The sequence below is a fragment of the Mesitornis unicolor genome, unplaced genomic scaffold (assembly GCF_000695765.1).
Source record: "Mesitornis unicolor isolate BGI_N332 unplaced genomic scaffold, ASM69576v1 scaffold36399, whole genome shotgun sequence".
Classification (NCBI taxonomy): Eukaryota; Metazoa; Chordata; class Aves; order Mesitornithiformes; family Mesitornithidae; genus Mesitornis; species Mesitornis unicolor.
In genome coordinates this window covers 1,980-14,415 of record NW_010207209.1, presented here as the reverse complement: position 1 = coordinate 14,415, position 12,436 = coordinate 1,980, and the positions used below count along the sequence as shown (strand labels likewise).

The window sequence follows — 12,436 nt, the reverse complement described above, 5'->3', positions numbered from 1 at the left end:
ACACTTTCTACATGCAGTTTTAAGACCTGATATATGCAGAAGGGCCTGGCCAGTCAGCTGAGAGTCCAGGCAGTAGACTTTAGTGCTATTGAGTTGCTCGACATGACTGAAATAGTGGAGTCTTGAAAGTAAATATAACAGGTGATACGTTACTAGGCTTTTTCAGTTCACAGTTTGATAAGTATTTGTTTTGTTATGAATAGTTGCCAGTTGATTTTATTTCACATTAATTACCTCAATATTTATATTGTACTCCTAATAAATTGACTATGTATTTAATTGTTAATATTTGTGTGAATGGAGAGGAAAATGCTAGAACAAGGTGGGAGAATTGATGTTGTTTTCTCCAGACTTTCTGTGGTGGTGGTTGATTTCTTGTTTGTTCAGCGTAAGAGATTTGGTTCAGGTCTAATCCCTCAAAATATCAAACCAGCCATATAAATGCATCTGTTGGGGTCCAGCCAATAGCATGGGAGGAAGAAAATGAAAATTATTGTATGAAAGCTGTTAAAAGGAGATTTTAACTATTTAGTTTAATGGACTAGAATAACGCTTCAACTGCAGACATGCCTGCAAAGTGTGCCTGGTACCATGTCTGTTGACATGCACTGGTCCAGTTAAAAGACTGCGGCCTAGATGAGAAATCTTATCTTGTGATTTCAAATCTGTAACGGCGAGTACCCAGTAAGAGTGGGTTTGAGCGTATTGCTGCTGTGTTCTCAGTTCTGTTTCACCTCACGCAGGTGTTGGATCGGGGATTGGGCTTTATTGTGTGGGGCCATGAAACACTATTTCCAAAGATTTCCATAGACTAATTCCGCACAGGACAGAATAAAAATGAGCAATGGTTTTACTTTATTTGCGCTGAAATAGCACTGAATACTACCTACCGTGTACCTTTAAATCATAAATGACCTTGGTTTTCTTTTGCTCTATTTTTTACTCCTGAGCATGACACTGACAAGGACTTTTTAATCCATCAGACAGTTTATAGACCCTTTCGTAGTCACAAGAAGTAAAAAGCATCTGACTAGAAGGGAATACATGGGGCAAGTTCCTTGCTGGCTATAATTTTGTTGTCATTTCAAGTATTGTGGTAGTATAATTGATGTGACAGGACTGGGCTTTAGACTCGGTCCCTTAGCTTGTGCTCACTTTCAGTTTTAGTCTCTCTCTGTCATTCATTTTGATTGGATAAGATTTAGGTGACAAACATATGCATACCTTTGAAGCTTAGAGTAAGCGTACATAAAAATTCAATGTTATATGATGATATAATGTATATAGAACTTACGGCTCTATGGAAAAGGTAATAATTGGTGTCACCTTACAATACAAGGTAATGTGTGTGCTGATAACATAGCCAGCAGGAGGCTCTTTTTTATTAATATTATAATTAAATGATTTTCTGGATAAAGGCCAAAAACAGATGAGACTTGATTGTGCCTTGTCCACTGTTGCTTGGTGCTATTAGTTGCATTTTCTAAAAAGAATTGACTTGACATCTTGTTTTTACAGGTTGTTATTGATGCCTTCAGATTGATCAATGCTAATATGATGGTCTTGGGACATGAACCAAGACAAACAACTTCAAATCTGGGTCACTTAAACAAGCCGTCTATCCAGGTAAACCCAGTGTTGATAGTCGTGTAAATTGTGAGATGTATTCAGCAGTTCTGGGGCAAGGTACCTAAAACCAGCGAGCTACAAATTGTTTATTGTTCGCTTTATGACATTTTTCTGCATGCATTTATAGTTGATGTGATTCATCAATGGAGTTATATATGTGAAGGTTTTAAAATTGAGCCCTAAATTAGCTACCTAAGTGTGAATCCATGTTTAAGTATATAGTGCAAAGGTTAAAGTACAGATTTATGGAAATGCAAACTTTTAAAAGTGACAATTGATGTCATACCATGTGATGCAAGATAGGTACTGTTTTCAGTACTGCACTTTGAAAACTGATCCTTATTAATGTGTCTGCTTTCCTAAAGGTAAAATATTCTGAAGCAAATTATAGATGAAGTTCCCTTTTCATTAATAATCTCATCTTCCTGCTGTATATTTGTATGGATTCTTACTTAATATGTAATCTAGATGTAACCTTGTATTTTGTCTTAAATAATTAATCTCTGATTTTTATATAATGCAGTCATTTGCTGGAAAAAATAATGGAGCAGGAGATTCAGTGGATAAACAGGAGGATAAATAGGATGTTTGATCAACTTCAACTGTAATGTTGCTTTTGAGAATGCGGTCTTACATTTCTTTGCAAGCATTTATGAAACTTAAATATTCAAAGTTTGGCTGCTGAAGTTGACTGTTTCACTAGTAAGACAAAAGTGTTGGTCTTTAATGAAGCAAACCTTTAGTCTGAGAAATAGCTTCTGTCCTGAAACAAGTGTCCTCTGGAGTTGGTTAATGTTCTTATCTGTGCCATTCTTCTGCCTCAATTTTTTTTCCTTTTTTTCTCCCTAGGAAACTTTTTTCCCTTACTATGCATTCTAAAAGGCATGTGTACTTGCAACCATGAAGCCTAATTCCTGCTCTTTTGATCTGTTACTTCAAGAGAAAAAGTAACATCTAACAGATAAACGTCCTCGATGGCTGTACACTAGTTAGTAATAGTAGAGCTAAGATGAGGGCTAAACCTCTGCTGTAAGAGAGCCATGCTTTGGGATTTACGACATCACCATACTCATATCTTTCAAAAGATCATTTGCTTTTTATTACTTATGTATTGGAACCCTTTATCATTTATAAAAATGCTATCCAAAAAAAGTCAGACAAGTAAAGAGTATCTGCTTCAGGAGGTTGTTGTGTTATACTTCTGATTCTTGAACCAGTAAAAACTACAAACTATAATGAGCTTGAAGTAAGCAGCTAATACTCCTGATTGGATATAGGCAAGTCAGTGCTTGCATGTTTCAGGGCTTTTCTAACTGGGCTTTTCTGGACCGTGCATAATGACCTCCCTTGTAAACCCCTGTGGTATTGTTTGGCTTCATTATTTGAAGATCACTGTCACTGCAGCATGGCATATTTTGGCTATGGGAGGTTTGGGTTTCTGTTGTTAGAGTGGGTATTTTTTGTTTGTGTCATTTTTTCGCAAGTTGGCAGTGAGCTGTTGCAAATGTCACTGTTAAGCTAAAAATCATAGTGTAAAATTATATTCTGTTCTTAAAACTGCATGGGTTCTTGCGGTGTTGTTTTGCTTTTATTCTAAGGTCGTGAATAAAATTCTGACCCAGTTGAGGTCAGCAGCAAACTTAATATTGGTGGGCTAGAAGCAGGAATTTTAAGACATTCCTTAGAAACCTCAGAAATAAGAGTAGTACGTGCATGGCTTGATTTCATTACTCCCTACATACCTACTACTGAGTTTAAACACAAACAAACCCCAAACCCTTGTATGCAGTCACTTTGAATGGGATAAGAAAGTGACAGTAGAAACTACTTTTTGCTAATAATTTCAGCCATCAATTACTTTATTGATGATAAAACCAGTATTTTACCATTTTAATTACAGTAAGCAGCACATGTAGTGGTTATCTGTAGCTGCTGGTTCTCATAAACGTAACCATTCAAGTAGTTTTGCATCCTTGTATATGTTTGCAAAGGAAATCTGTTTAAAATGTATGTATGAGAGCATTTTCAGCTTTCATACGGATAATTTTGGAATGCTGAAATATTAAGTTGCATAAGATGCAAACACATTCATCCTGTATAGCTCTGAAAAGTATATTTAAACATAAGTGGAATGATTAAAACATATTTACCACTAATTCTGCATGTGTTATGTATGATTTATCAGATATCATTGCTAAATGTATACTTCATGTAAAATTTAACTTGAAAAATAGACAATTTCAGTTGTGGTGAGGATTTATTGTAAAATTTTCTTAGCCCACCACAGCCCCCCAAATATTGATCCAACTCACCCGTAAGTCATAAATGTATAAAAAAAATGTAATGCACTTGAGCAAAATAGAAGATTCATGCATGTAGGTGTCCCATAACCTAATCCCATTTGATCATATTGTGACAGACAAGTTTAAGAGCAAATTTGCAAAGGACGTAATTCTAATGAGAAGGGGTTTGTTGGGGTTTTTTTCCTCATTTAAAGTTAAAAAAGAAAATTAGCTTTAATATCCGAGATTAATTTGGGACACATGGTCTAACCAATGTCTGACATGTTTAATCACTGCTTCAGCTGCTCTCTTGTATTGTACCTTAAAGAATGAACTTGGGAGTGTTTGCAGTTGTAAATAAATAGATAGGCTATGTTCTTTTGTTTTTTAACAGAAACAGCCTTACATCTTAATGGAAGTAATAACCAAATTTATTGAGAGGAGGGATTTGAGAGAAATATGTTTGTGCATATGCATCGGTCAAATGTTTGCAGGCAGTTACCACTTTTTCATATCATAGTTGTTACTGTGTGAAAAAATCCGTGGTTTAGAAATAGAAAGTATATCTTGTCAGTTAATGAACACTGGAAGAGCAATAGGAACAGGTATACTTACTTGATATCTACTTACAGTCTCTGGGTATTTGTTTCTTTGTGTTTTTTCCTTTTATTTCAGTGATGTTTGAAGATGGCTGTATTTAAAGGAACTTTTTCCTCGTCATATTTTTTTCATTTCAATAGTGTGTCATTATTATGCAAACTTTTCCCTGAATTTTACAGGCACTAATTCATGGGCTAAACAGACATTACTATTCCATCACCATCAACTACAGGAAGAATGAACTAGAACAGAAGGTAATTGTCTTAGCTTTTATTCAGAGGACAAAGAACAGTATACAAACTATAATATTTGTGGCAATATTCAGATTTCAACTGCTGATACTTTCAGTAGTTTTAACTATCCTGGACTAGATGGCTTCTCTTCCAGAAGGCACTTTGATGTGTAGTCATGATGATGAAACCTTCCCAAATCACATTCTAATATTCATAAAAATAGTTTGACGACATTTTTGTCGCATGTTTTATGGGAAGTTCTCGTGCTGTTCTCTGCACTTGACAGGTTTGTGCAAAATTTCAAGTTTTCAGCGATGAAGCTGAAAGACACCCTAGCTGCCTTAGGTTTACACAGGCTGGAATTGCTGAATCCAGAAGGCCATCTTTTCCTGAACAGACTTGTATAACCACGAAAAATCACTTTGACAGGAAGATACTTCCAGTTGGTATGAATTGAGGTTCCCAAGACTTCACTGAATATCAGGAAGTAGTGATGTCCTGCTTAACTTCACACATTTACAGGAAAAATATTGTCTGGTTACTGACAACAAATGTTGTCAGTTACTTTTGTATCGGACTTCCTCAATGGCAAGGAAGATTTAGCTTCACAGTCTCAACCAGGAAAACAACAACAATAACAAAAAAAACCTGGTTTATCATCTACAGTTAGCAGTTAGCTCTTGAAAGGCCAGATTCTGTCCTCAGTTACGCCTGTGTATGTTCATGGCCTTGTTCAGGTTATAAATTTATTTCAGAGTTTATGATGCAATAGTCAGAAGTTTTCTCAGTTTTTACTTTTAAAGGGTTAGAAGTAATAAGACAACCCCGGTTTGAATAATGGAAGAATATACAAGAAAATCAAGGGGTTTAAAAGAATTTGTGGCATAACCCTTTTTAGAATGGTATCAGACTTTCAAGACCTCGCTGTTACTGAGAAAAGTAACTGATTCACCAAAAACACCTCTCTCGGGAAATGTCCATGAATCTTGCACAGGTTATTGTTTCCGTTCAAATACAACGGTGGGGACAATCCAGTCTTATCTGAAAGTCCAAGTGTGTATTTTATTTAATGGCATTCCTTATCTTAGTTATTACCTTTGCAAGTAGGAGAATAATCTTGACCGAGTTAGGGAAACTTTTAATCTGTGAGGCAGCAACTGTCTCCACACATCTTTCGTAAGGCAGGTTCATACATATGTCAGCCCCCCCCTCCTGTGGTGGTGGTGATCTGTTGTCTCCATCTGTAGTAAGAGGAGTACATGCTTCATGTATTAGATGAGGAGCCCATCACACCAAACCATAATTTTGAAATCCAGATAGCCTAGCTAAACTGTCCATATGCAGTTTGCCTGCGACTCCTTCTGTCAGTAATTAAGATCTTGCTGATACAAATTGTGACACAAACTTTCAACTCGTTTCCTGTCTTCCAAAGCCAGGTTTCTTTGGAAGCTGTACCTAGGATGAAACAGGCACTTTTATTCACTTGATAGCAATTACAGGGCTCATGGGTTCTCAAAGATGTCTGTAGTGAACGTTAGTGAAGTGAAGGTGATCTGAAACTGTTTGCTGCCAGAGTCCTCCCTACAGTCCTCAAGTGTGCAGAAGATCTGTGAAATATACTTTCTTATTAATGAAAATCATGAAATTGCCTTTGTAGCTATTCTTTCATTCTTTCAAGAATGACATCGCAGTGTCAAGTAAAGTGTGTCAGGTATTTCTAATAGTCCCCACATTTATCGCCATCAGAACTCTGCATCACTTTATCATATTGGTTTTTGGGCTGTTTGCGTTGTGGGAGGACAGACTCGCACAAGTCATGCTTTGGTTGCTTTTGAAGTTCATCATAACTGTGGTAGCTGCTTTCATACAGTTCAGGATAATCAGTGAAACCTAAATAACTACTTCATATGTTTAATCCAAACATTAAAATACTTTTCAAGTTCACCAGAGGCCAGAAACTTCAACCATTCCGTATTTGACAACTGAAATATTCACTTTTCAGTTGACTCTCCTACAACACAAATTCAGAATAACAAAAGAAAAACATAAATATTCCTGTCAAAGTAAATGTGACCCTGGTTCCCATGCCTCATTTTCAGATTTAGGGTTCAAGAAGTTTGATCTTTAAAAACGTACACAAAATCTTTTGCCTGGTCTTGCAGAATATTTGATTATTGCATTTATTGTATTTAAACATTGTAAGATTGATATTTTTTATCATGTTCTTGCTGTTATTTTTTTCTACCAGATCTTCCTAGTATTATGAATGTATTTTACGACAAACACTCTAAAAAGGTTTTGTTTTGCAGATGTTGCTAAATTTGCATAAGAAGAGTTGGATGGAAGGCTTGACACTTCAGGACTACAGTGAACATTGCAAACTTAATGAAACAGTAGTGAAGGAGATGTTAGAATTAGCTAAGAATTATAACAAGGTATTCATATCCCATAGTGATAGTAAAACTGCACCTGTGTTTATGAAGTGAAGAAGTTTATTATGTAATGTCAGAAGTCTTAAGTTGATTATCACTGGCTTTATTCAGAATGACTTGGACTAGACTATAAGAACAAAACAGTCCTTGCAGGAGCTCTTCTCGACCTTGGTGTTTATTTGATTTGTGTAATCTGTTTTCAGCAAAGACTTTCTTGGGATTTGGTGAAGTTAGGCACAAGTGTGGCTTCAGTGGCCTTGTGGAGACTCTTTCTTATTAATCAGCTATGTGTCACCTCTATGTGAAGTTGCCTGTTAGCTCTTCAGGCTTTGCCACATGACTTTGAATTCCACATTTTGCGTAGAAATGTGAGTAGTCACATCAGTTTTGTATTTTTACTTAGTGAAGAGAATACAAGATTCCTGTAGATCAAAATAAGCAGTTCACTGTATTATTAATTCTTTCAGCCTTGACTAGTATAGCAGAATAAAGGTTATTTATCTGTATCATTCCAGTAGCTGGATAGTATTCTGAACACATTCTGGAGCCCAATTCAGTGTTCTTTTTAGATAAAGAAATTATGATTGGTGTTGTAAGAAAGAGGAATCACAGTTATTTGTACTGTTTCAATACTGGCAGTTACACTTAGAAATATTTTTTTCTAAATACTGGATCTCAACAAGCACTCCGAGCGGTGTTTCAGTCATTCTTGACAAGTGCTGGTTTTTAACTTTTCTAAGAAGTCCTTAAAAACAAAATTCAGTATTACATTCACTAGTTAAGTTGGTGGGTTTACTTTATAAAGGCACTATCATTGAAGGCAACAGAACGTTATAAAAATTATTAAAATAAGTGACTTTAAACTGTATAAAAATTTACTGAGATCAAACCTCCAGTAGCTGAAACAACATAGGTAATGTTGGTTTTGGTTCTGCTTTACAAATTTAGCTATCTTCAACTGTCTTTAACTATTGATACTGCTCATTTAAAATTTTTGCTTAAAAACAGATTCGTGAGTGTCTGACAATAAAACCATTCATGAGTATTTGCCTTGATCTTTTGCACTAACACTTGGTAATTAAAACCACGTCTGCTGAAAAGCTGAAGTACCTTTCCCTTTGACTTTCTGAAATGTGTTGCTGTTTGTGTTTTTTTATTGTTTTTAATAAGAGAATTGTATTTTGAGAATCTTGTGGCTTGGGGGAAAAAGTAAATGAAATCTGAAACACTGACCTTTTCTGTGTTTCTTTCACAGGCTGTTGAAGAAGAAGATAAGATGACACCTGAACAGCTGGCAATAAAAAATGTTGGCAAGCAGGTGAGGTGTGATGAATTATAGTAAGGTGAAATGATATGCTTCGTTCATCCTAAATATTAAGTTTTTTACATGTGTGTAGGTGATTTTTGTTCTACATGCAAGATATTCTCAACACTTCAAATAATGAATTTATTTTTGCTGCAGATTGTTGTGTGAGCAAGGCTTTTGGCTTTAGGTGATCGGCAGAATATCTGCAAGTCATGTTCTACGTGTGCTTGTGTTATGTGCTGAGAAGCAGTGTTGAGATTTGGTAGTTTCTCTTTATTTTTTTCTTTCGTTTCTTCTTTATTTTTTTAAAGTTCCTTCCAAGAAGCAGCATAAGGATACCCAAGCCTGTATCAGAGAGGCTAAAATTGTGGAGACTTTTAAAAAAATAGTAATAACTGAGAACAGGTGGGAGTGTTGTTAATGCATTATCATGGCTGAAGAGCCAGTTCACCCCTGTCCTCAGTCCTTGAACACACACTCTGTGCCTAGCTCCAATACACACGTATACAAGTGAGCTGTGTTGCTCTGTGTTGCTGTTGAAGGAACGCTGTTTAGGACCATAGCTGAAACTGAAAACACCTGCTCAATTCACTCTGTTCCTTTGCAATATAATGTCTTTATAGAAGACTTGACAGAAAACTCTTCCTGCATTTCATTTCAACATAAAAGTTGAGGAAATGTGCTTTGGTGAGGGAGACGCAAGTTTGTAAGAGCTTGAGTTCAAATCCAAGAAGGACAATGGAAACAAGAACTAGCTTTAAAAATATCCAGTATGTCCTTAAGGAAGCAATAGTTATTGTATTACTAGTAGCAGTAGAAGAATTTAAAGGATTCTGGATTCCTCTTATGTGTCAGCTTCTAGCAGCTATGTCATAACACATTTGCACTATTGTTCAGGCACTCGTGTATTTCTGTAGCATTCGGAACAATGGAGTTTATGCACACCTACACATACATAAAAATACATACATAAAGCCAAACATGTAAGAAGGGTTGTGTTTCAAGGGTTATGATGCCGTATCAAACAGAACTTGAGCTACACTGGTTGTTTAAATCATTATTCATACATGAAAAACATTATTTTGATACAGCTCTTTCGAAAGAAAATAATTTTTTTCTTGATAAAATGGTGCAGTTCTCTTTAAATTACAAAAATGTGAAGTAATTTCTATGTGTCCATGTGGGGTTTTTTATGCAACTTATATGATGAGCTTTGTAAACAAGCAGCTGCTTACAAGAGGGATATTATGTTACTAGGTTGCATAATATGCTAGGAACAGAGAGAGTAATGGAGGACTCTGTGATCTTTGGAAATGAGTTGTTGAAGGACAGCTTACACAGACTTTTCCAGTACACTTTTATGTAAACTTAGATGGGTTCATTAGATTCTGACTATAGTTCTTTTTTAAAGAAGTTACAATTCCCACACATTGCCTTCCATATTTGAATTTCTTTACACACATAATGCTATAATAATACTACAGGAAAGCTGAGAGATGTTTTTTAAATGTGCCTGATAATTTTGCAGTGTTTGGAATATAATTACTTACACCTCAGTTTCAGAATTGAGATTATGAGTATGGTTTTCAACCAGGAATAATCCTATTGTTCTATGCAGATGCCCACAAATGCCCACATCAATTGAGTAATAGTGTGTGGGGATGTGTATTTTCAGCACACTGCTCAGGCTTAACATTCAGGTTTTCAGAACATTTGAACATAGAATTGTGCATTTTTTTTTGTTTTTTAAATGGGTATAAATACGCTGTTTTTCTTGCAGTCAACACAACTATTCAAAAACTGTTCACACTTGAGTTTTTTACAGGATTAGAACACACCTTTGTACAAAGATCTGAAAACAAATTGGTATGTAGCAGAACCAAGGTTAAAATATTGGGCTTAGCGAGGTGCATAGTGAATTCTACATATCGTGTGTTGTCCTTAAAACTCATGGCTGTCATGGTTACTCTTCAGATGCTGGATAGAAATTTACTTCCTGAACCTATCTTCAACTTCTCTGAGTGACAGTATAGATTAATAAAGTCTTAATCATGGGAATGCAGTCATTTGTTAGATCTTGTTAGAATGGAAAATTTAGGAGCATTCCTGGCCTGTGTTCCTTTACTCACAGTCATCTTAAATCGACCTCAAGTAAATGAAATCCTTCAGAGATGTGTTTCAGTCATTTCTCTCATGGCATCCTTTGTATTTCAGGACCCCAAACGTCATTTAGAAGAGCATGTGGATGTGCTGATGACCTCAAACATTGTCCAGTGTTTAGCTGCTATGTTGGATACAGTTGTATTTAAATAACCGCTTTGCTGGTGAAGATGCTTTCTGTGTATATTTGTTTATTGTTTCTAATACTCACAAAACAGAGACTGTTGAGGCTATATTTGATTAAACAGAGACATCTGACTCCATTTGCAACGTAAGTGCAGCACTGTAACACCTTTCAGTCTCTAGTTGTGCAGTTGCTTCAGTTTCTTTGTCAGGGTCTTTACAGATTCCAAAGCATTCAAGAACACAGATGCGGGCAAAAGTGTATCAAGTTTTCATTTAATATTTGGGGAAAAATCAGTAGTACATATATATTTTGATTGTTACAACATAATAAAAATACATTTACAAACCTGTCTTAAGTTCTGGAAGGTTGTGGTTTTTTTGAGAAAGAATGGTGGGAATTAGCAGCGCAGGAGAAGTTTTGGTAAAGGTGCATTTCTGCTCACTGCAAGACTACCGAGATATTAATTGCTAGGTCAGCAAAAATTCTCTAATGAAATTTGGCTCCCATTGATTACCAGATACTCTCATTGAGATTTAAAAAAATAGAAATAAAAATTGTAATAGCACTCTGTTTTGAGGATATACAAAAAACAAAATGCTGAAAATTCCCCTGCCAGCTCCCGTTCCATATTATTCAAACCCTAATATCCTCAGAAGACAATTGACCTTAAGAAAATTAATTCAGTTATGCTGATAGCAGAATCATGCCACTCTCACAAGCGGTGTCATAAATAGCACTATTCTGAGAATAAACATTAAAGTGACAGAGGCTGTTCTAGGTTATAGGAACACTCCCTCCTGTGAGAGAGAACATACATGAGATGTCCGTATATATAAATATATGGAAAGAGTTCCAAATGGAATATGAAATTTAAATATGAAATATGAAATCTAAATCTCACTACAACCATACAGATATTACCACCATTTTGTCCTAATAAAGGGTTGTAAGAGGCCTCTTCTAAGTAGTTTGCTATGTAAGGACACTTTCCAGAACTGGAAACAGAAATAAAAGCAGAGAAATAGAATATATTGTTATTTAATGCCAGCTGAATTCCAAGGATAAAGTAAAAGAAAATATATAGCAGGCTGCTTTGCTTTGGTGAAAATCTTTCAGTTGCCTGACAGAGTTTTCCTACAGAACAATAAAATACACATCTGTTAAAAGATGAATGGCCAGATTTGGATGATTTACCAATGATTTTAATATGAAATCTAGAACCACTGCCACTGACTAGAAAGGGCAACACTCACAGGAAGGCAGGTGGGTTGGCTGCTTGGTTCTGAGTGGACATAGCCAAATAGCTGGGTTTGGGGAGTGGCTTTAGGTTTTGGGCAGGGGGCTGGCTGGGGTTTTTCGGTTGGTTTCTTTTTTTTACGTATTGGATGGTACTCAGCTGATTTTTTTTCTTTTTTTGTCAGGGCAGAAGTGTACTCTTGCTGTGTCACTCTCAATATTTTGTTTTCTGGGTGGTTTGGTTTGGGGTGTTTTGTTTTTTTAATTGTGTCAGGCAAGTATTTTAAAACTAGATATATCTTTTTGTGCTGGAGATAATCGTTTAAATTTATTTGACTCCTCACTTGCTAAGTAAAGAAATAGCCCATCAAATTGTCCTATTTTCCACTTTGTGCCCAGTAATATTCTATTTACTTATTCATTACCATTCC

The 12,436-nt window shown here is 35.8% G+C and overlaps 1 protein-coding gene across 1 annotated transcript in view; it reads left to right on the top strand.

Annotated features, from left to right (window-relative positions):
• PSMD14 (proteasome (prosome, macropain) 26S subunit, non-ATPase, 14) overlaps positions 1 to 11,118 on the top strand; it is a 42,372-nt gene extending 31,254 nt beyond the window's left edge. Inside the window, exons 7-11 of the mRNA XM_010192051.1 lie at positions 1,519 to 1,626; positions 4,691 to 4,765; positions 7,054 to 7,179; positions 8,432 to 8,494; positions 10,697 to 11,118. Of these exons, the coding sequence (XP_010190353.1) occupies positions 1,519 to 1,626; positions 4,691 to 4,765; positions 7,054 to 7,179; positions 8,432 to 8,494; positions 10,697 to 10,795 (471 nt within the window). The 3' untranslated portion in view covers positions 10,796 to 11,118. The remainder of the gene's footprint in view (positions 1 to 1,518; positions 1,627 to 4,690; positions 4,766 to 7,053; positions 7,180 to 8,431; positions 8,495 to 10,696) is intronic.
• The last annotated feature ends 1,318 nt before the right edge of the window (positions 11,119 to 12,436 follow it).